Genomic DNA, 22366 nt, shown 5'->3' on the forward strand with positions numbered 1-22366 from the left:
TTTGTCTTTTTGCACAGTGATTTGTTGAACTGTAGCTATTAAATCAGTTGTGTACACATGCTTAACATGAATCAGAGCTGATACACAATGACGTGAGCTGGTTCCCAATGAGGGTTTGTGGACAAATACACCCCCTGACCACCTCCTTAGAAAATGATGTAGTACGCATTTCTAAATAATACATGCTTACTCTTATCTGAACACACCACCATAACATGTACAGCCTATGGTTAGTTTGAGTGTTGTTCTAGTTTAAAACATTGATCACAGTCTCTGGCATCTCATATCTAATATTCATACGATTTATATTTTATGTATTTTCAGCCACAATCTCCAGGACAGGGACCTTGATGCCACGCAAAGCAAAGGTAGGCATTATAGATCACAAGTCCAGTGAATTTCTTTTTAATGAAGCACAGCAGAATATGACAGTTTCTGTAGAATAACAGATTATTGGTAACTAACAGCAAGGCCATATTCTGACCTTTCTTACAGTACAAGTCAGAGGCAGAAAGTGGATTTTTGGGGGTTTAAAGGATGTTAATATTTTTTCCTTTAGGTCATGCAAAAGGCAGATGACAACTTTAACTCAACTAGGAAACAGTCGGTGGGGGCCCAGTTTAAGGTAAGATGGAAGTTGACTCTATATAGCACATCTGGCTTTATAAACCTCTTACTTCTGAGCATTTGGTTTCATAATGTCTGAGCACTAAGTATGAACGGAACTGGAAATCCTAAATATGCCTACCCATAGACTGGACTGCTGTAAAATAAAGATGCACAGATAAGTTAGTAATCTCCTCTATATGTATGTGTCTTCCCTGCAGCACTCTCTGGCTGTGCTGATGGAGAAGATGTTTGTGGCCAGTCCTCACTTTGTTCGCTGCATCAAACCTAACGGCAACAAGCTTCCTGACCAGGTGGACAACAAAAGGGTCATGGACCAGGTGAGAACCTATATATCGTGTCCTTTCAGGTACTGTACTGTTTATATCTACCTTACATTGAAGATTAACCAGGTGTCATTAGCCAGCAGCATACCACCCTGCATCCCACTGCTGGCTTGCTTCTGAAGCTAAGCAGGGTTGGTCCTGGTCAGTCCCTGGATGGGAGACCAGATGCTGCTGGAAGTGGTGTTGGAGGGCCAGTAGGAGGCACTCTTCCCTCTGGTCTAAAAAATATCCCAATGCCCCATGGCTGTGATTGGGGACATTGCCCTGTGTAGGGTGCCGTCTTTCGGATGGGACGTTAAACGGGTGTCCTGACTCTCTGAGGTCATTAAAGATCCCATGGCACTTATCGTAAGAGTATGGGTGTTAACCCTGGTGTCCTGGCTAAATTCCCAATCTGGCCCTCATACCATCACAGCCACCTAATCATCCCCAGCTTACAATTGGCTCATTCATCCCCCTCCTATCCCCTGAAACTATTCCCCAAGTCGTTGCTGTAAATGAGAATGTGTTCTCAGTCAACTTACCTGGTAAAATAATGGTTAAATAAATGAATAAAAATCATCCAATGCTTTAGTATTTCCCCTAGCTACTGTAGATTATTTCCTGGGCAGGGTGCACAAGCCTACTGATACAACACCAGTACTTTTGTGCCCTCAACGTTTAACTCTTTTTTTTCAGAATAATCTTAATGCTTTCAAAAGCAAAGCAAAGGTGCATTACAAAAGCTATGTGAACGGAGCATAATTGTCAGTGCTAAAAGTTATATCTGTAACACAGTATTGATCCTAAGAGTGTAGACTGAGTGAACTTCAGAGTCAGGGTTGTGTTCAATAGGCACAAAATGGAAGAAATCGGACCAAACCTATCTGAACTTGACCAATAAGAAACGCTTGTTTTCCTTTTCCGTAGCAAAGCGTTTTGCTCCGGTGTGTCCTAATGAACATGACCCAGTCCCCAGTATGGCAATCAGGGGTTGACTAAGCAGTAACAGGGTCTAGGTCAGGGCCATAGGGGGCCTGTTCTACCGTACCTCCTTGCCTGTCCAAAAAACATATTGAAATATTGATCTTTATTTGACTGAGACGCACGCCGACAGAAAGACTCATCAATCTCAGATAAAGCATCCGAGTGAGCAAAACCGTGCCCCTCTGTCTCAGTATGTGTAGACCATTTATCTGATTCTGTCTGGACCAAGAGTATGGCATGTCATACTATTTCTGGCCAGACAGCATCATATACATGGGCTACATATAGTAAGACAGAGGGGTGCTGTTTCGCTCACTAAGATGCTTTCTCAGGTGAGAGAGTTTGAGCAGACGGGAAGAGGCGAAGCAAGAGGGCTCGCTCTCACCAAAATCAGTCCAGAATATGCCCTATGTGTTTTTATGGGCATAATATGCAGACCTAAAGCTTGTCGCCTGCCTTCCCACCTTTGGGACGACGTCTCCCATTGTTAGGGAGGAGACATGAGCATCTCGTCGTTATATACAGATCTCTGGTTTCAGACTCTTGTGAAAGGAAAGTTGGCAAGTGCACAGTGCACTGTTAGGATAATGGCTTCTCCTAAAGTATATTGATGTTTTGCCAAAATTCTATAATTACTACTGTCTAACTAAAAACATTCAAAATACTTTCTCCAGAATGTGCTCAGTAGTCTCCTGACAATTCATGCGCCTTCAAGGTTTCGTTATGTGTGTTGTTTGCCCTTTTGATCGTTCTTTAAAAAAATGTTTTAATCAATTCCCCATTACATATGTCACCAGTAGGCCCAGTAAATATACCGTTAATCCCCAGTCATTTGGTTACAGTCATTTGTTAATGTATGTATTAATTAGTAATTTACTGTTCTCTTTCTCGGAGTGGAAAAATTGTTCGCAAAGTTCTCAACCTGCTACGCTTGTGAGAAACACAGTGCCCATTTGACAATGTATGATTTCTTATTGTCTTAACTCACCACGTCCACCACTAATAAGCTGAGCTTCTCACAAATGTTTTCTTCACCTCACACAGTAAACTCACAACTTAACATCCTTTGCAAATGGATAAATGTGTCCATATGGCAGAGACTGGTGATCTCGCCTTAGTTGAATTGATCTTTCTTTTTATAATTTAACTTCAGATTAGTATGATTAACCACGTGACAATGATTTTGAGAAACGAAAACGTTCTGTGAAAAAACGACTATTTAAATCAATGGCCCGTCCAACGGATTCCTTCTGCTGCCAGCCCTGGTCTAGGTACTAGGTTAGTGGGTCAGTGTGTGACTGTCTGATGTTCATAGGAAGTGGATTTGGCCCCAGGGGAGGGTTAGTATAGCCCTGATGGCACAATGGAGCCGGTCAATACTCTGCCGTGTCAGTGAACACTGCTGTCTAGTCTGACACCAGGGGTCTTTCTTCCCTCGCCTCTCCTCCTCATCTGTAGTGCTTTTTAATTTGTTTGTCTAGGGCTGAACTGATAAAACAGTACAATGCAGTATTGGCGGGTGGGTGGACAATAGTCGAACTGGAACTATTGTTAATGAATTACTGTGAACAGTCTGTGTTAAAGCTGATTTAAGGTCTTTTTTATTACATATGTGGGTCATTCCACCAATAAGGTGACTTTTGAGATGTGTAACTTGGTAAATCATTTTTTTATTTCACAAAATGTTTACATTCTGTCATAAAGAGCACATGTTCAACTTCATAAAAAAAAAAGAATTTTCCCATCCCAAGAGGTAATTTTTTTTTTTATGTAACAGGGTTGACCATAACAGGGTTGACTATTTTTTTATTATTAATAAATCCCCTTGTGACAGGGGGAATGGAAGCTTGTTGTGTGCAACAGAGAGTAGCATTTGAATGCAAGTTTAAAGCATTTCTAGCCTGTCTATCTATGGGTAACAGGGTTGACGTGTTATGCTCGGTCCACTCCGTTTACCACCACAAAACACCAGGAAATGGCCAAAAAGAGTAGAACCAGCTCACCTGCTTTTACTGTATGATTTATTTAACTATTAAACATTTATTTTTAAAATAGTTTTACCATATTAAAACGAGAGTTCAGATGTAAATTAATCACATGAAATAAGTAATAATCTTCAGAAATTACTTTGTCAAAGCAACAAAATAACTATGGCTTTACAATGATGATGAAACTTGGATAAATGTTTGCCTTAAGTGGGTTAAAATCTTCCTGGAAGTGATACAGGGCTTATTTTTATTTTACTTTTTTTTTACAGGATGTTTTTATTAAATTTGTTGAATTCTCCATGTGGTCTATATTAAAGGGCACTTCATTTAATATAACAGGCTTTTACAATTCAATATTGGTGCTCAATTTCTACTTAAAATATCAAAGGGATGCAAAAGGCACTCTCTTTTTGTGGAACTATATACAGATTTTTACAATGTTCCTCATTGAGATCTCTGTGCTGTAGCTCTATTGCCCTCCATAAGCAAGACTACTTCAAGACTAGCCGAAATGGTTATCATTCTGAAGCTGCTTGACCATCTGTGATTTCTGCTTTTTAAACAACAATCACTCCCCCATCATCATCATCATAACGGTGCATTATGTTACATCGCCACCTGCTGTTCAGCTTTGAGATTGCATTTGGTTTCAAATAAGTCCAGTAGGTCTCTAATATGGCCATCAGTAATACCTGATTCTGCTTGGGCTCTGTGGAACATATTCAAATGATATCTAATGATAATGAAATATTTTCCAGCTAAGATACAACGGCCTGCTGGAAACCATCAGGATACGAAGAGATGGCTTCTCCTGGCGACCCTCATTCAAAGAATTTGCTCAGAGGTGTGTGTGTGTGTGTGTGTGTGTGTGTGTGTGTGTGTGTGTGTGTGTGTGTGTGTGTGTGTGTGTGTGTGAATTTATATACTTTTATCAAACTTTGCATTATTTGTAAAATAGCTACTGTCATCTTGGCCAACACAAACTTGCATGATATTTCTGTACACTGCCGTTTTATTTTCACTGCACCATGCTAAACTCTCTTTTTGTCTTCAGATATAACATTCTGCTGATCAAGCCAGATTTACCTCTAACCAAGGAAAGGTATGTATAAAGACACTTGCTCTCATTCCAGCAATTAAAAAAAGATGATATACATCAACGTCCATTTGAGATATTAAACAGATCTTTGTAGCTGTGTTTTGTTACATCTTATCAAATGTAACCTGTGGTTTGTGGGTCTTTTTCAGCTGCTTGTCCATCCTCAACACTACTGAGATACATGGCTGGAAGTGTGGGTAAGTCTACAGTAGTTACTCTTGTTGAGCTAAATTAATTGGCAATCAGTCTTAAAAGACTAACTTATTTACTCCTGAATCTTCCTGTAAAAAAGCTTCCTTTTTTAGAATTTGTCCGTTCCTCAAAGCATGTCATTCAGGCTTTACTCATCAGATGTTTCATGCGTTTACGCTAGAGGTAATAGTGTTGATAAGATTTCAGATTCAAGACATTTAGTTAGCTGCCTCCCAGATTCCAACTCGTTGAGTCCAACATTCAGTTTGAAGTCTTATAAAACTCAATCAGTCTGTCGAAAGCAGCTCATTCTTCAGTTAGCAGGTTAGCGTTGTCATTGGCTTGTACTGGGAGGTCAGCTCAGGCTTTATATTGAGTAGAGGTCTTTATCTCGGTTACTCTTTCACCCCCAGCTCCTGCTTTTCACTGCTGTGTTGTTCTTTAGAAATGTCCCAAAGTTATGAATGTGGCTTAATGATTACTGGAGTTAAGTGGTAATCTCAATCTTTCTCGAATTTAACAGTGCTCTATGCAACAATTCCCCCTGCAAATAGTACTTAATATCTATGAACATTGTTCAAACATTCTCTCACTATGGCAGGTCGTCTCGTCTGTTCTTTAAGTACTGGCATCAGGAGGAGTTGTCCAGGCTGTTGGAGAGACTGGGGACAGCAGCACTTGTCATCCAGAAAAGTAAGCTTCACCAATAGTATCTGGAACATAATCTCTCAAATGTCTGCCAAACAGCTTCATTGGCCTCTGTGAGATGTTGCTGCTTTTAAACTCAGGCCTGAGGCTAGAAAACCTCACAGGTAGGTAGATTAGGTTATTATCATTGAAGTTAACATCGTTGAATCATGTCCCATCATGATGTATTCCGTGTGGCTCAGTTGGTAGAGCATGGTGTTTGCAACGCCAGGGTTGTGGGTTCGATTCCCACGGGGGACCAGTACAAAAAAAAAAACGGAAAGAAATGTATGAAAAGTATGCATTCACTACTGTAAGTCGCTCTGGATAAGAGCATCTGCTAAATGACTAAAATGTAATGTATTTCAGACATTGCCATCAGCAAGTTACTTGCAGTTTTAAGTGCAACCTGCAGTCTTTGTGTTGCAACCCTGTAAGATGGATGAAATGTCCATGTTATACTGTCTGGTATCTTGATTTCAAGGCCTGTCATTCAGTAGTAATGTTTCTCTCCTCTCAAAATCTCTTCACTGTATCTCCCCCTCTGGCTCTACTCCCCCTCTGGCTCTACTCCCCCTCTGGCTCTGCTCCCCCTCTGGCTCTACTCCCCCTCTGGCTCTACTCCCCCTCTGGCTCTACTCCCCCTCTGGCTCTGCTCCCCCTCTGGCTCTGCTCCCCCTCTGGCTCTGCTCCCCCTCTGGCTCTGCTCCCCCTCTGGCTCTACTCCCCTCTGGCTCTACTCCCCCTCTGGCTCTACTCCCCTCTGGCTCTGCTCCCCCTCTGGCTCTGCTCCCCCTCTGGCTCTGCTCCCCCTCTGGCTCTGCTCCCCCTCTGGCTCTACTCCCCCTCTGGCTCTGCTCCCCCTCTGGCTCTACTCCCCCTCTGGCTCTGCTCCCCCTCTGGCTCTGCTCCCCCTCTGGCTCTGCTCCCCCTCTGGCTCTACTCCCCCTCTGGCTCTACTCCCCCTCTGGCTCTCTGTTCACATTGTCTCTGTTGCTGTGTTCTGCAGACTACCTCTCTCTGCGCTACAGGAGGAAGTACCTGTCCCTACTGTTGGAGGTGAGCAGACAGAGGCAGGCTCAGAGAGAGAGGGAGGAGGAGCTGGAGGAGGAGAACAAGAGTAAGTAGACGGAATATCGATTTCCTTTTCTCTTTTGCCCTCTATCATCTCTCTTTCTTGCTCACCTATCTCCCTTCCTTCCAATCACCTACTTGTTCTCTTTCTCCCTACCACTGTTCTATTTTTGTTCTTGACCATTTTACCCCTCTTTCTCTCTACCCCTTTACATGCTTGTTGTCGAAGACATTTCTGTATGATGTCTTGAATATTTCAGCACTCAAGAATTTGTAAGGGTCCTTGTCACTCACCATATGCAGCTCCATTAGTGCTGTATCAACAGTATTGTTTGTGTGTGTGTCTCTCAGGGCCCGTCTCTCCACCCGTGCCCCTACCCAGGAGGAAGAAGCCTCAGCCCCGGCCTCGCTCCATCATGCCCACAGCTGCCCACCTGGCCCCTGTCCCCCGGCCCCGCAACAAACAGTTTGAGGTGGGCCATATTGAATTGAATTGAATTTATTTTGGGTAACAGACATACCCTCTGGGTCCACATTGTACATTTTGTATCACTTGAAAGTATTAATTAAAATGCTTGTTTCCAAAGTCCTCGACGGTACATTTCTACACTCAAGACCCTGGCAACCTTTTAATTAATTTGAAACGGTGAAAAGTAATTTTCAGAAAGTAGTCTCTGGATCTCTGGTGCTGGCTAGCCCATAGACAGCATGTTAGTTGAAACCTGCTATTGACTGATCTTGTACCCTTCGACAATCGCCCTCCCACTCTTTCCTCTGACATCCCCTCCTACACTCTGATGACTAAGGCCTAGATTCAATCAAATCAAGTGTTGGAGTTGTCCAATAGGTGAGCTGCTGCTGCTCTTAATCATTGTCACAAAGCCAAAACTGTCCCACTCCCGTTAGAAGTTCAGAACGGGAAAGTGTAGGCTATATAGAAATAAAGACACTCAAATATAAATCCTTAGTTTAGTGTTTTTTTTATCAGCCTAATCGAGGTGTAGATTACATCTCACATTCCCGTGTTCCAACTTGTAAACAAGGCTGCATGGGATTTCTCTTATTACGATTCCATGTAGCCAATGGCAATGTCTGCTTTAGGTATAATTCCAGGAGCTGCTTGTGGATTGGACAGCTGTAACACAGTTCCGACACCGCCAAAACAACCACTATGCGGATGTCGGCTAATGAGATCTGATTGAATAGAGCCCTAAACTGAGCTTTAAACTACCCTAAGATTGACCCTATACGGTTCCCTCTGTCTCTCCCAGGCCACTCCCTTTGACAACCTAGAGGTCCACAGTGAGCTGGCTGAGCTGATGGGCCAGGTAGGGGGAGAGGAGCGGGCCAGGGAGAGGAGCAAGAAGAGGATGGACAACATCCGCTGGTTCAAGGAGACGCAGGCCCGCAAGGTGGTCCGCAACGGTGCCTTCCCCTGCTGGTTCCACGGCATGATAACACGTAGGTCAGTAAGACAGGACAACACACACACAGCATATGTTTTACTATCCTTGTGGGGCCCTAAAATTGATTTCCATTCAAAATCCTATTTTCCCAAACCTTAAACCTAACCCTAATTGTAACCCTAACTCCTAAGCCTAAAATAGCCTTTTCCTCATGGGGACCTGTGAAATGTCCACACGAGGGAGAATTGCCCTTGTTTTACTGTCCAGTACCAACGAGGATAGTAATACACACTTCAGACTTAATTCTGTCAGATTTCAGGGTGGTTTTAAACTCACTGTGTATGTCTCCTCTCCAGACAAGCGGAGGATCTGATGACGGACAAGCCTGTAGGCTGCTTCCTGATTCGTGTAGGACAGAGCCGGGAGGGCTACACACTAACATACAAGTAAGACTGAGGATAACAATCTGGATCCAAATGTCCTTCCCCTACTGGGTCTTGTTCTCATCACATCACATTAGATCAGTGGTCACCTTGAGGAAGGGTGCAGTTAAGTGTATTTGAAAGGGGTTGACAGACGAGTAGAACAAGAGCAGAAGACAGGGTTGTGTTCAGTAGGCAGTAAACTTTTTGACATAGATTGGAATGGGGAGGTACTAACTGAACTTGTCCAATTAGAGGGATTTTTGTTTTTCGTTGAAAATAGTTTTACTACAGTGTGCTGAAAACGACCCGACTCTATAGCATGACATATAAAACATTAAACCCCTAACTCCTGTTTGCTCCCTCACCCTGTTTGACCGATACGTACCCTTTACCCTCTGACATCTCCATCTATCTGATGTCAGGGGGGCGAACCGCTGTAGGCACTACATGATCGAGATGCAGTCCAACGGGAAGTATGTGATCCTGGGGGAGGATAAAGCCCACCCCTCCCTGCCTGACCTGGTGCAGCACCACAGCCGGGTGGGCATCAAGCCCTTCAATGAGCTGCTCACCACCTCCTGTGGACAGGTCAGCACTTGGGTCAAACCCCCTTTAGGGTCTGGCTCCTGTCGAATTTACTCACAGTTGGCACAGGCTCTGGCAGGACCTGTGTGTAATACTGTACATTAAGAATGGATAATCGAACATTTATACACTAATGTTATTCTGTCTGCTGTTCCAGACATGTGACCACAACACAGACTACGAGGACTTGAAGGGCCTGGATCACCTGGCTGTGGTCGACCGCAGGAGCACCGTGTCTGGGGAAGAGGAGGGCGAGTCGAGCCCGAATCAGGTCCACCTGGAGTTCCAGCGGCTCTTCCTGCCGCCGGGGCAGAACCCCGACCTGGAGGCCCAGAGATCCCCTGTGCTCAGGCGGATATCTGACCGCAGACACCGGGCAGAGGCTGAAGGAGGAGGGGAGGCCCTGGGAGGGAAGCTCAGGGATGGGGAGAGAGGAAGAGCGTGGAGAGATGAGGGCGAGCGGGACCGCAGGAGCAGGCCCTTTCCCCGGTTGTATCCTTCCATCCGATTGGCTATGAGGGAGATCCAACAGGTGAGAGGCAATGATAAGGAAAGGGAAGAGGGTGGATAGATGGGAGACTTAATATGTTCAATGATAAGGTGATAGGTCATTAAAGTCTAAACTATATGTCCAATGTATTAAAGGGATACTTCAGGATTTTGACAATGAAGCCCTTCCATCTACTTCCCTAGTCTGATTAACTTGTGGAAACCATTTTTATGTCACAATTCATGCTGGAGTACTGTGCCCCGAGTGTTCATTAATCTGCATTAATAAAGAATTGTGGAATCGTTTATGCGTTTGTGATCTTTTCTGTATTGTGTCTGCAGCACTTTTCAGATGTCCAGGAACAGAGCCCCGCTGTCTCTCACAGTACATCCAAACCCTCCTGGAGGAGGACAGGTAGGTCATAGTAGCTACGTGCATGCCCCGCCCACCTGACGATCTGTCTTTTCAGCCATCTATTTCCTGTGTTTGAGGGGTGCAGAATCCACTTGTCACTTAAATGTGGCTGTATTGATTGCTTTCATTTTAGTCCTGGGACTAAAATGTCGCAGGACTAAATTGAAATGAAATAATGTTACGACCGCGGAAATGCTTGTAATGACCTGTCAAACACACCCCGGTAATGGCTGAAATGGGCTCAGTGGAATGCGTTGTCTTCCTGTTGCATCTAAAAAAATGCTTAAACTTTGTTGGAGATTTAACACACCTCGACACTTACAGCACAAGAAAGAGAAGAAAGAACTTTATTTTGATGGATGTACATTTTTTGCATGAATTTAAAAAAGTTATAATTTACAGTACAGTTAGAGGCGCTGAAATGAAAGCAACTGCTGAAAATGAACACTGAAATTATAGTGATATTGTGTCTGATCTCGCAAACAATGTAAAGTGTGTATATATAGATGAGTGTAATCTAGAGCCAAGCGTGTTGCTATTGACACACTTGTTGAATTATGCAACAGAACGTGACAACACTGTTAGTGAAGCAGTCTAGACCGTGCAGGTAGGCCTCAACAGAGCACGGTTTTGGTGGTTGCTGCCCTGTTCCACCCCTTTGTTAATATATTAATATATGCAAATATACCCAGTGCATTTATACAAATGAGGCACATATACATTTCTTTATTTTAATGCAACATATTTAACAAAAAATACCTGATACCATTAGAAAATGTATTTAGGAGTGCATTCTAAGAAACGAGAAGTGTAATTTGACACATTTAATACCTGAAATTCCCACCAAAATCCCTGAACTGTATGTGCTATAATTCAGTCAACATCTGTTTTTTTTAAATGTAAACCATTGTCCAACTATTGCATTTATTAGAATTGTTTTTAAAACCTTTTAACAATTTGTATGAATGTTGCTGGTCATAGTTCTGGCCGGCAGGGCTCAACAAGGCATTGTGCAATATATTGTGTCCAGACATGTCTCTGTCGTGTAGAATATTCAGCCAAGCAGTGATTTTAAACTGACTTATGCTACTTTTGTTTCTGTTGCAGATTCATAACCCATGTGATGGAGGGAGTTCATTCAAAGCTGCTATTTGTTGTTTTTGCCCATCTGAATGAGTTAACTGGACCTTATTCTGTCAAGCGTTAACCAGGTTTTTATAAACAAGTTGTAAGGAGATACTTCCTTGTTTTACTAGTGTTTTATTTAGTCACAATTTTAATATAAATTTGTTTAAGTTTCTGAATATTGTTTTATGTGTGTATGTAAATTATTCAGTGGGAATTTTACATTCACTGTTTTACTGAATGTGTTTTTTACATTTTAGGTATCTGGTTGTCCTCAAGTTTTTTTCTTCATAATAATAAAATCTGCAGTCAAAAAAGCTTAGGCCACGGCCATGCATTCCTTCTTTAGTTCACCATATCAGTCATCAGTGAGGTGTGGTTTTTAACAGTTAAAGAATCACCCAATATGCTTGCAGACCTGTGGAGAGGAGTGGTTTGGGCTTCAACAGATATTACTAGCAGCCAGTGATATTCAGAGTAGTAGATAGATGGATCACAGCCCAGTTTCCCAAAAGCATCTTAAAGTTAAGTTCATCTTAGAACCATAGGTCATATGATTATAACGATGAATTTATTAGCCTTAAGATGCTTTTGGAACACCAGGCCCAAAACCATAGAGGCCTCTATTTGCCAAAAGGCCATGTTGTCATGGGCAGTGCCATTGAGGGCTTCCACCATTTTAATGTAGCCAACTGGGTGGGATTCCAACTTCATTGGCTGATCCCTCCTGGTGACTCTGTTGGAGTCATGTCCAACCGGGTCATCAGGAGCGATTAGCCACTCATGAAGAAGAAAATTAACTACTTCAGAATGGAGAGAGTACTTTATTAATTTGAGTCTATCTTTTGGTGCTGTCAGACACTATAATGACACAGATGCAAAGATGAGTCCTCGATCTCTATGATCAGAACAGGCAAACAGGAGTCACTGGGCCATAGATCTAAATCAACCATATACTGTAGGACTCCAAATCTCATTGATGGATCTCAGGGTTCTGGCTCTCGCACTGTGTCACCGTCTACTCCGTCCAAGGTAATGTGATGCTGCTGTGACACTCTTATGGATATACGTTGTGCACAACTCAGAAAATGAATCGAGATGGATGTCGCAGCGGGAAAGTGCTAAATGAGCAAACTTGAGTGAAATTAATGAAGGTCACATGCCTGAGGAAAATATTGCCGTGGTTAAGGATAATATTGAAGTGAGTGGCAATCAGGAGCCTATTGAGAAACAAAAAATGGCTGGAATTGTCAAACATTGGACAGTTTGAAAGTATTGTGGAGCTCATATACATATTTTGTGTAATAGGGCAAAACATTTAATTTACTACGCATCCTGCTACAGTCAGACAGGCCAGGTAATAAGACGTATGGTGATATTGTGGAATCATGAAAGGAGACTTTTCACCAAAGCCACTAGTTGTTGAAAGGTTTAGGTTCCAAAGAAGAAATCAGAAATAGGGAGAATGTGTTAATTTAACTCACAATGCTCTGATGGTTGTAATTTAGAACATAAACTATTAGAGACAGACTAGTATGTGGGATATGGAGTGAAGCCACACACGAGACTTAACAGAAAGTATTCTGACCTTGGCAAAGGCCATAGAAGTCAGTGTTTCCATGGAACTAGCTGCTAAAGAGGCTCAGCCGTAGAGTTAATCAGGAAAGTGCGCAGAGTTGCTACATTTTTCACCATCACCACCACCACCACCACCCTGTTCCCAAGAATGCCAAGGTAACCTGTCTAAATTACTATCACGCCATAGCACTCACATCTAGCCATGAAATGCTTATCATGGCTCACATCAACACCATCAATCCCAGATACCCTGGACCCACTCCAAATCGCATACTGCCCCAACAGATGCCCCACAGATGACGCAATCTCTATTGCATTCCACACTGCCCTCTCCCACCTGGATAAGATCAACACCTATGTGAGAATGTTGTTCATTGACTACACCTCAGCGTTTAACACCACAGTGTCCTCCAAGCTCGTCACTAAGCTCAGGGACCCTGGCACTGAAAACCTCAGTCTAAAGTCCATTTACTCGTGTTTCTTGGCCCAAGCAAGTCTCTTCTTCCTGTTGGTGTCCTTTAGTAGTGGTTTCTTTGCAGTAATTTGACCATGAAGGCCTGAGTCAAGCAGTCTCCTCTGAACAGTTGATGTTGGGATGTCTGTTACTTGAACTCTGTGAAGCATTTATTTGGGCTGCAATTTCTGAGGCTGGTAACTCTAATGAACTTATCCTCTGCAGTAGAGGTAACTCTGGGTCTTCCTTTTCTCTCGCGGTCCTCATGAGAGCCAGTTTCATCATAGCGCTTGATGTTTTTTTTTTGACTGTACTTGAAGAAACTTTCAAAGTTCTTGAAAAACAATTCAGCATTGACTGACCTTCATGCCTTAAAGTAATGATGGACTGTCTTTTCTCTTTGCTTATTTGATCTGCTCTTGCCATAATATGGACTTTGTCTTTTACCAAATAGTGCTATCTTCTGTATATCAACCCTACCATGTCACTACACAATTGATTGGCTCAAACACATTAAGAAGGAAATAAATTCCACATATTAACTTTTAACAAGGCACACCTGTTAATTGAAATGCATTCCATGTGACTACCTCATGAAGCTGGTTGAGAGAATGCCAAGAGTGTGCAAAGCTGTCAAGGCAAAGGGTGGCTACTTTGAAGAATCTAAAGTATAAAATATGTAACGCTTTTTTTTGGTTACTACATGATTTCTTATGTTTTATTTCATAGTTTTGATGTCTTCACTATTATTCTACAATGTAGAAAATAGTAAAAATAAAGAAAATCCCTTGAATGAGTAGGTGTGTCCCAACTTTGACTGGCACTGTAGGTTTTCACACCCCTGAGTCGATACATTTTAGAATCACCTTTGGCTGTGATTACAGCTGTGAAAACACACCTGGATTGTACAATATTTGCACATTATTATTCTTTTAATTCTTCAAGCTCTGTCAAGTTGGTTGTTAATCATTACTAGACAGCCAATTTCAAGTCTTGCCATATATTTTCTAGCTGATTTAAGTAAAACTGTAACTAGGCCACTCAGAAACATTCACTGTCATCTTGGTAAGCAACTCCAGTGTATATTTGGCCTTGTGTTTTAGGTTATTTTCCTGTTGAAAAGTGAATCCATCTATTGGGGTTGTGCCGCAGAGTATCATGGCATGTGGTTCTATGAGTTGTAGACTGAGCATGTTCAATATGAATTGTTGAACTAAATCATGTCTCCCGTCTCATCATTATTGAATTGTTATGAAGACGTGGTTATGAAACCCACGAGACATAACAATAATCTCTTAATTTTGAATGATGTATGATCACCTATCTGAGAAAGTACTGTAAATATCCGGAAAATATGTCTTCCCTACACATCCTATTTTTTTTTTAGCCACTAGTAGGACCTTACACATAACTGCCAATAACTTAATAAAACATCTGATTGGCTCAGAATAAAAACTGTTTTGGATCTGACAACCAGATTAATTCGTTGAAACACCAAACAGCATTTTTTTTATCGATGGGTAGTGAGCTCATTGTATGTTTACCCTAGATAATTAGGCCTAGTTCATTCTAATCACTTATTACCATACTGCCATTAATCTCATAGGCTACTTGTAATTCTTCCATATTTCATTAGTTAAGTTGGCAGTTTACCATTTCTTCATCCATGTATGCGTTGGATTGCTCGTCCAATTTACTATGATGAAATGCAAATTGGTTATGATCGACGATAGGTCAGTCATCCAAGGACGCTGTAGTAGGCCAGTGACGTAACAATTAGGTCAGCGGGAGGGGGGATGTCAGGGAGAGGATTTCTGTGCGCTCTCTAACATCACACATTCTAAACCCTCAGATGCTTTACCTCACAAGTGGTTTGTACATTCTGGTGTATGTAAAAACTTTAACTCACCACTAGCTCTGTCTCCCTCCTGTGGTTGATAATGATATAGGCCTGTAGCCCACACACCTTGTTTGGGTTATTATATCATCACAGCAGGTGTTGGAGCTCAAGACAAGGCAATACAAAGTCTAGATGTTGGCCCCAATATTTACTTCCATTATATAAGATCCAACAGTGTAGCTGTTGCACCACGACAAAAATGAAGCAATGGCCACATTCCAGCATAGAATATCCAGCAGTGATTCTACACATATTATGTGACATTTTGTGATATTATGTTGCCCTTGCAGATTATATTCCCTCCATCCCTTGGCAGGTATGCAAGCAGACATGAGCTCTGTGGTCCATGTGTGACACAGGGAGGCTGGCGGATTGGGGCTAAGCAGTTTCTATGGCAACAGAGGATGAGCGATGCTGCGGTAAACAGTGAGGTGGCGAGCCCAGGGATGATGCCTGAAAAGGCTGTTTCTTCCTTACTCTTCTCACGCTCTACCTTGCTGCTCCCATTGTCATGGCTACTGGACAGTCTTTGGGCCATGCCATTGTTAAAAACATAAGGAAGGAGGCTAAAGTATAGTATCTCAGTCACACCAAGGCATGTAGGATTACACAGGCAGAACACAAGGCATATGTTCCCAGCTTTTCAAGCAGTTGATAGACCCATTTCCTTTGACGGCACCTGAGGTCACCTTTTATTCTCTATCATCCAACCGCTTATTGTATCATAACATAAAATCTTTGTGCTTTGGGACAGGTAAATATAGGGCCCAAGAAACCATTTTCCTTTGCAAAACCAGTACAAAGGATATGTCAGATTATCATTTTATTGGTACACTGTAGAATTTTGATTGACTAGGGTGCTACAATTTTTTCTCCATAATATTTTTTCTCTCTCAAATGCTACCTTAAGCACCAGAAAACTGTTTACAAATAGAAAAATACAAAACCACATGTACACCACTCAGCGATCTGTGAGGGGAAAGAATGTACAATGAAAAACATGTTGGAGTTTAGAAATAAAAACAGTGGGGCAGGATTGATAAAACCAGCATGAAATGACTTGAACAAAGCTGTCGTACCAAACACGGAGATAACAGAATTGCACATTTTTTGTCTTGTTCTTTTTCTAGGATTATAAAAGAGGAGATCCAAGGTCCACAAGCTGAAATACATCCTCACGAGTTTCACAGCTACTTTAGTATTCATCCAGTGCATCTTCAGTCCAGGGGAGACTCCAGTAGATAAAACAGGGAGGGCCACAAAAGCACTCCCAATATTCTCCTAGACAAAGAGAGATCCTATTCCAAACCTCTAGCACCTGGATGATGATGAGGATGATGACTATGCAGACTAATGGGAACTGGAATCATGTAGTTAAGGCTTGGGTTAACACCAACTCAGTGGACATGTACATTACACAGTATGTTTCACACAGTAGAAGGTGTAATATTATGTCTAGTGATGTTTAATGACTGTATTACATATTACACAGTATGTTTCGGATGTCACTTTCCGGCCAAGCTGCAACGGCGGAAGATCTACTTCTATTCTCTTCTTAAAATCAAATAATATTTTAAACCTAACCTCAACCACACTGCTAACCTTATTCCTAATCCTAACCTCGAATTAAGACCATAAATGTTGACAATATATCGCCAATATTGATTTAGCAGCTTGGCCATATTTTCGGGAATCGTATGTTTCACACAATAGTAGATGTCATTTGTTAGTGACGTGAGTATACTCTGAGAAGATGGTAAATACAGTAGAGGTGTGATTTCTATGGTTCTTTCAAAGCTGATGCCTTATTACTTTAGAGCAGTGGTCTGAACCGCAGATCAATTCCCAATATCATCTGCCATCTATTTTCTGGTATACGAAGGCTTTGACAGCACGAGGCTGCCATTAGAGGAGGGATTGCTATATACATTTATTCCCACAGCAGGTGCTTAAGTTTGTAATTACAGAATTGTATGAAACATAAGCCACAGTGTGGTTGGCCTAGACATTGAGACAGAAACAAGACATACAAATCAACACTCATACAAACACACAGCGGATGATATTGCCTGATGTCCAGGAACTGATACACTACATACACATTCACACACAACAACATATACATGCACCGTTTCAAACTGCCAAAAAGTGCTGTCTTGTGCTTAAACATTTCACACTGTTGGTTGTCGCACCAACAAATGTGTTATCTGCATTGACTGCCATTTCAAAAGCAACAGAAACCCTGAAGACAACTGTCTTCATCACCACATAGTAATGTAGGTAGAACCAAAGGAGTTAAGGCCACATGGGGAAAATCAGGGTAAAAATTGTATCCAGGGTATAAAAAAAAAGAGGAAAGTAAAAGTGTTTGCATCAGATGTCATAAATGCATATCAACCCTTGCTATGTCAATTACCCATACACACCCAAGAGTACAATGTCCCGCTTGTCTGTTTCAAGATGATGAGGTGTGACAAGATATGAAGCCCCTGGTCAGTAGATCACAGGTTGAGGGAGTATGTTCTACTTAGCAGGCATCATTGAGCTCCAGTTCTTTAGGGCCCTATTCAATCTGCATTGCAGCTTTACAGTGTGCTTGAAATTTAAAGGCCATGTTCCTGCTTTAGCGGAGACTGTATTCACTGTAAACGGAATTGACCTCTACATTTCTATCATGGAATCTGCAACGCTTCAGCTTTACAGATTAAATAGTGCCCTTAGTGAAGGTCAGAAGCTTTCCCAATGGGCAACATTCTCTTCTGTTGATGGGCAACATTCTCTTCCGTCGATGGCCACCAGGGGGTAGGCATGCTCAGGTCCTGATGTCCAGCTAGGCCAGCCCGACTCCACCCATCAAAAGACGGAGCCACTGTGGTGGAAGTGGACAGTGATGGATCGGAATTACAGTACTGTGCACATTTGGAAATAAACTAAAACAAAGGCCAGATTTTGGTTGTGTCTGAAGGATGAAGGAGAGACAGTAGCAGGCCTACAACAATTTCAAGGCATCATAGATGCAAGAATATTCTCATACCCACTATATGTTTACTCTGAAGTGCTAAAATTAGACACAGTTCATGTTCTCTCTCATGCCATCTATATAATAGCAGGACATTTTAGTCAGGGAGAAAAAGGGTATAAACCATCATAAGACACACACACAAAAAACAACAGATATGATCCCTTTTTGAAACATATTTAGAGCAGGGCTCTCCAACCCTGTTCCTGGAGAGCTACGGTCCTGTAGGTTTTCACTCCAACCATATTTTAGCGCACCTGATTCTAATAATTAGCTGGTTGATAAGCTGAATCAGGTCTGTTACAACTGGGGTCGGAGTGAAAACCAACAGGAGAGTAGCTCCAGGAACAGGGTCGGAGTGAAAACCTACAGGAGGGTAGCTCCAGGAACAGGGTCGGAATGAAAACCTACAGGAGGGTAGCTCCAGGAACAGGGTCGGAATGAAAACCTACAGGAGGGTAGCTCCTGGAACAGGGTCGGAGTGAAAACCTACAGGAGGGTAGCTCCAGGAACAGGGTCGGAGTGAAAACCTACAGGAGGGTAGCTCCAGGAACAGGGTCGGAGTGAAAACCTACAGGAGGGTAGCTCCAGGAACAGGGTCGGAATGAAAACCTACAGGAGGGTAGCTCCAGGAACAGGGTCGGAATGAAAACCTACAGGAGGGTAGCTCCAGGAACAGGGTCGGAATGAAAACCTACAGGAGGGTAGCTCCAGGAACAGGGTCGGAGTGAAAACCTACAGGAGGGTAGCTCCAGGAACAGGGTCGGAATGAAAACCTACAGGAGGGTAGCTCCAGGAAGAGGGTTGGAGTGAAAACCTACAGGAGGCTAGCTCCAGGAACAGGGTTGGAGACCCCTATTTAAGTGTAACATTTAGGAGGTTAGCGCCTTCTGTCCCCTTGGAGCTAGGACTGCAGTACCCTATTTGTCCTTTAGGGAGTGTAATTGCAGTTTTGAGCTGCATTATGCTCAGTCCCCTCTACTCTACGGCCTGCTGTTGTTGAAGCTGGAGTTGTTGCTGCTGCAGCTCTCCTCATAGGTGGGAGGGGGTTCTGTAAGATCCACATACAAACCAGAGAAACAGTCAGACTAACAGTAGGCCATTGTTCATTTATCATCATAATGACACAGAAGTGATTTACAGAATCAACTCCAGACAGGTTAAACTGTGTGCAGGAGCAGCAAGTGGTGACTCACTATGTAATAGTGCTGTATTAGGCAGGGGTGACTAACTATGTAATAGTGCTGTATTAGGCAGGGGTGACTAACTATGTAATAGTGCTGTATTATGCAGGGGTGACTAACTATGTAATAGTGCTGTATTAGGCAGGGGTGACTAACTATGTAATAGTGCTGTATTAGGCAGGGGTGACTAACTATGTAATAGTGCTGTATTAGGCAGGGGTGACTAACTATGTAATAGTGCTGTATTAGGCAGGGGTGACTCACTATGTAATAGTGCTGTATTAGGCAGGGGTGACTCACTATGTAATAGTGCTGTATTAGGCAGGGGTGACTCACCATGTGGGTAGTCCCAGGTGCTGTACTCAGGGGGGAGTATGAGAGGACAGGACGTGGGTACTGGGGTGGCGTTTCCCTCTGTGAAGAAAGGGATGGTGGACCCAGTGGACACACAGAACAGAGGCGCAGAGGTGTCGTCGGCACGTCGCTGGCTGGGTGGGAAAGCTGCACCGGGAGCGTAGCTAAATGCGCTGGGGGACATGGTGGGGGGCTGGCCGGATTGGTCCTGCTGGGAGTGGCTCTTAGTAGGGATCTCCTCGCTGACTGAACCCCCTGCACCCAACTCCTCCTCCAGGTCCTCCTCAGCTGGGGGTGCGCTGGGGGTAACCCCTTCCAGGCCGGTGTTAGGGCTGATGGGTGTTGGGGCTGGGGTTGAGGGCATAGCTCGTGACGGGGTCAAGTTGACAGCGATGTTCCCGATGTAGATGGGTAAAGTGACAACCGTCTCAGGGGATTTTAGTGATACCTGCAGCGTTCACAAAGACACAACGCCAATGTGTTTAAATATCCTGTCATCCCAGATGATCCTTTATGTACAGTACTGACACAAATCGCTTTGCCATACTGTATGACAACCAAGACATCTGATCTGTTCAGATTACCATAGTAATAATCCCTGAACTCAAAAGAGACCTCTGAAACTGAGCATGAATGATTTACAGCATACTACATGGCAGGTGCATTGGGTTAATGAGAGGATTACTACAGTATGATACTGTATGAGGAACATTGTCTGGTTCATATTGCAACTATAACTACAGAATGAACAGTATGAGAATGGCTTACCAAGAAAAATTTCCAAAAGGACCTTTTAACCTCTAATTAGTCCTTTTGGAAGTTTTTCTTGGTAAGCAACTCTCATGATTTTTGTCATTGTTGTTGAGCACCCCTCCTTGCCTTTGTTTGCTGAAGCGCAAAGGGCCCACCTGAACTCTATAGAATGAACACTATACAACTGCTAAAACGCTGAAATACCACCTGTGAAACAACATGCTTTAATCGGGTGGATGCCCATCAGAGCACTCGATTGAGGATGTTACTAACCTGGATGAAGTAGTCGATCTCTATGAGGCTGCAGCCGGCCAGGGCAGACTGGGGGAGGGGCGGTACAATGATCTGCTCTCGCCACTCAGCGTGTTTCCCCGCCTTCACTCCCGCCCCCTCTACCTCTGCTATGGTCCGCAGGTCGTACAAAGCTCGTTTGGTCTTATAAGTCACTTTCTGAGCAAGATAAAAGGAGGAGGGGTATCAGAGACAAGATCTACATCCAACAAACATACAGCCTAGAGTAAACAATACAGACAAACACTACAGTTCAAATATATACACTAAAAATACTCTAAAGTATGCGGACAGCTGCTCGTCGAACATCTCATTCCAAAATCCTGGGCATTAACATGGAGTTGGTCCCACCTTTGCTGCTATAACAGCCTTCACTTTTCTGGGAAGGCTTTCCACTCGATGTTGGAACATTGCTGAAGGTACTTCCATTCAGCCACAAGAGAATTAGTGAGATCAGGCACGCAGTCGGAGTTCCAATTCATCCCAAAGGTGTTCGATAGGGTTGAGGTCAGGGCTCTGGGCAGGCCAGTCAAGTTCTTCCACACCAATCTCGACAAACCATTTCTGCATGGACCTCACTTAGTGCACGGGGGCATTGTCATGATGAAACAGGAAAGGGCCTTCCCCAGACTGTCGCCACAAAGTTGGAAGCACAGAATAGTCTACAATGTAATTGTATGCTATAGCGTTACAATTTCCCTTCACTGGAACTAAGGGGCCTAGCCCGAACCATGAAAAACAGCCTCAGACCATTATTCCTCCTCCACTAAACTTTACAGTTGGCACTATACATTGGGGCAGGTAGCGTTCTCCCGGCATCTGCCAAACCCAGTTTAGTCTGTCTGACTGCCAGATGGTGAAGCGTGATTCATCACTCCAGAGAACGCGTTCCAGAGAACGCGTTGCTCCAGAGTCCAATGACGGTGAGCTTTACACCACTCCAGCCAACGCTTGGCATTGCGCATGGTGATCTTAGGCTTGTGTGCGGCTGCTCGGCCATGGAAACCCATTTCATGAAGTTTCTGACGAACAGTTATTAAGCTGACGTTGCTTCCAGAGGCAGTTTGGAACTCAGTAGTGAGTGTTGCAACCGAGGACAGACAAATTTTACGCGCTACATGCTTCAGCATTCGGCGGTTCTGTTCTGTGAACTTGTGTGGCCTACTACTTCGCGGCTAACCCATTGTTGCTCCTAGACATTTCCACTTCACAATAACAGCACTTACAGTTGACCGGGGCAGCTCTAGCAGGGCAGAAATTTGATGAACTGACTTGTTGGAAAGGTGGCATCCTATGACGATGCCACGTTGAAAGTCACTGAGCTCTCCAGTAAGGCCATTCTACTGCCAATGTTTGTCTATGGAAATTGCATGGGTGTGTGCTAAATTTTATACAACTGTCAAGCAACGGTGTGGTTGAAATAGCCGAA

General features: G+C 43.2%; 2 protein-coding genes across 4 annotated transcripts in view; one reads left to right on the forward strand and one right to left on the reverse strand.

The window, feature by feature from the left end:
• LOC106563243 (myosin-IIIb) overlaps nt 1-11734 on the forward strand; it is a 49420-nt gene extending 37686 nt beyond the window's left edge. Inside the window, exons 16-31 of one of the 3 annotated variants that reach the window (XR_001319214.2) lie at nt 325-368; nt 560-625; nt 828-947; nt 4666-4751; nt 4962-5009; nt 5156-5203; nt 5800-5891; nt 6895-7005; nt 7311-7432; nt 8231-8424; nt 8722-8811; nt 9213-9378; nt 9533-9907; nt 10207-10279; nt 11387-11507; nt 11665-11734. Coding sequence is in view for 1 of the 3 variants with exons in the window: in XM_014128651.2 (XP_013984126.1) it covers nt 325-368; nt 560-625; nt 828-947; nt 4666-4751; nt 4962-5009; nt 5156-5203; nt 5800-5891; nt 6895-7005; nt 7311-7432; nt 8231-8424; nt 8722-8811; nt 9213-9378; nt 9533-9907; nt 10207-10279; nt 11387-11394 (1643 nt within the window). In the remaining 2 variants the exon portion in view is untranslated. Of the gene's footprint in view, nt 1-324; nt 369-559; nt 626-827; nt 948-4665; nt 4752-4961; nt 5010-5155; nt 5204-5799; nt 5892-6894; nt 7006-7310; nt 7433-8230; nt 8425-8721; nt 8812-9212; nt 9379-9532; nt 9908-10206; nt 10280-11386; nt 11584-11664 lie in introns of those variants that run through there. The other 2 variants (XM_014128651.2, XR_001319215.2) reach the window with 2 other exon arrangements.
• A 7324-nt stretch (nt 11735-19058) lies between these two features.
• Nucleotides 19059-22366, reverse strand: part of arrdc1b (arrestin domain containing 1b) — a 56497-nt gene continuing 53189 nt past the window's right edge. The window contains exons 6-8 of the mRNA XM_014128649.2: nt 20920-21096; nt 19876-20341; nt 19059-19406 (exon numbers count right to left, since the gene is read on the reverse strand). Coding sequence (XP_013984124.2) covers nt 19339-19406; nt 19876-20341; nt 20920-21096 — 711 coding nt within the window. The 3' untranslated portion in view covers nt 19059-19338. The remainder of the gene's footprint in view (nt 19407-19875; nt 20342-20919; nt 21097-22366) is intronic.

Source organism: Salmo salar, chromosome ssa11 (assembly GCF_905237065.1).
Source record: "Salmo salar chromosome ssa11, Ssal_v3.1, whole genome shotgun sequence".
Classification (NCBI taxonomy): domain Eukaryota; kingdom Metazoa; phylum Chordata; class Actinopteri; order Salmoniformes; family Salmonidae; genus Salmo; species Salmo salar.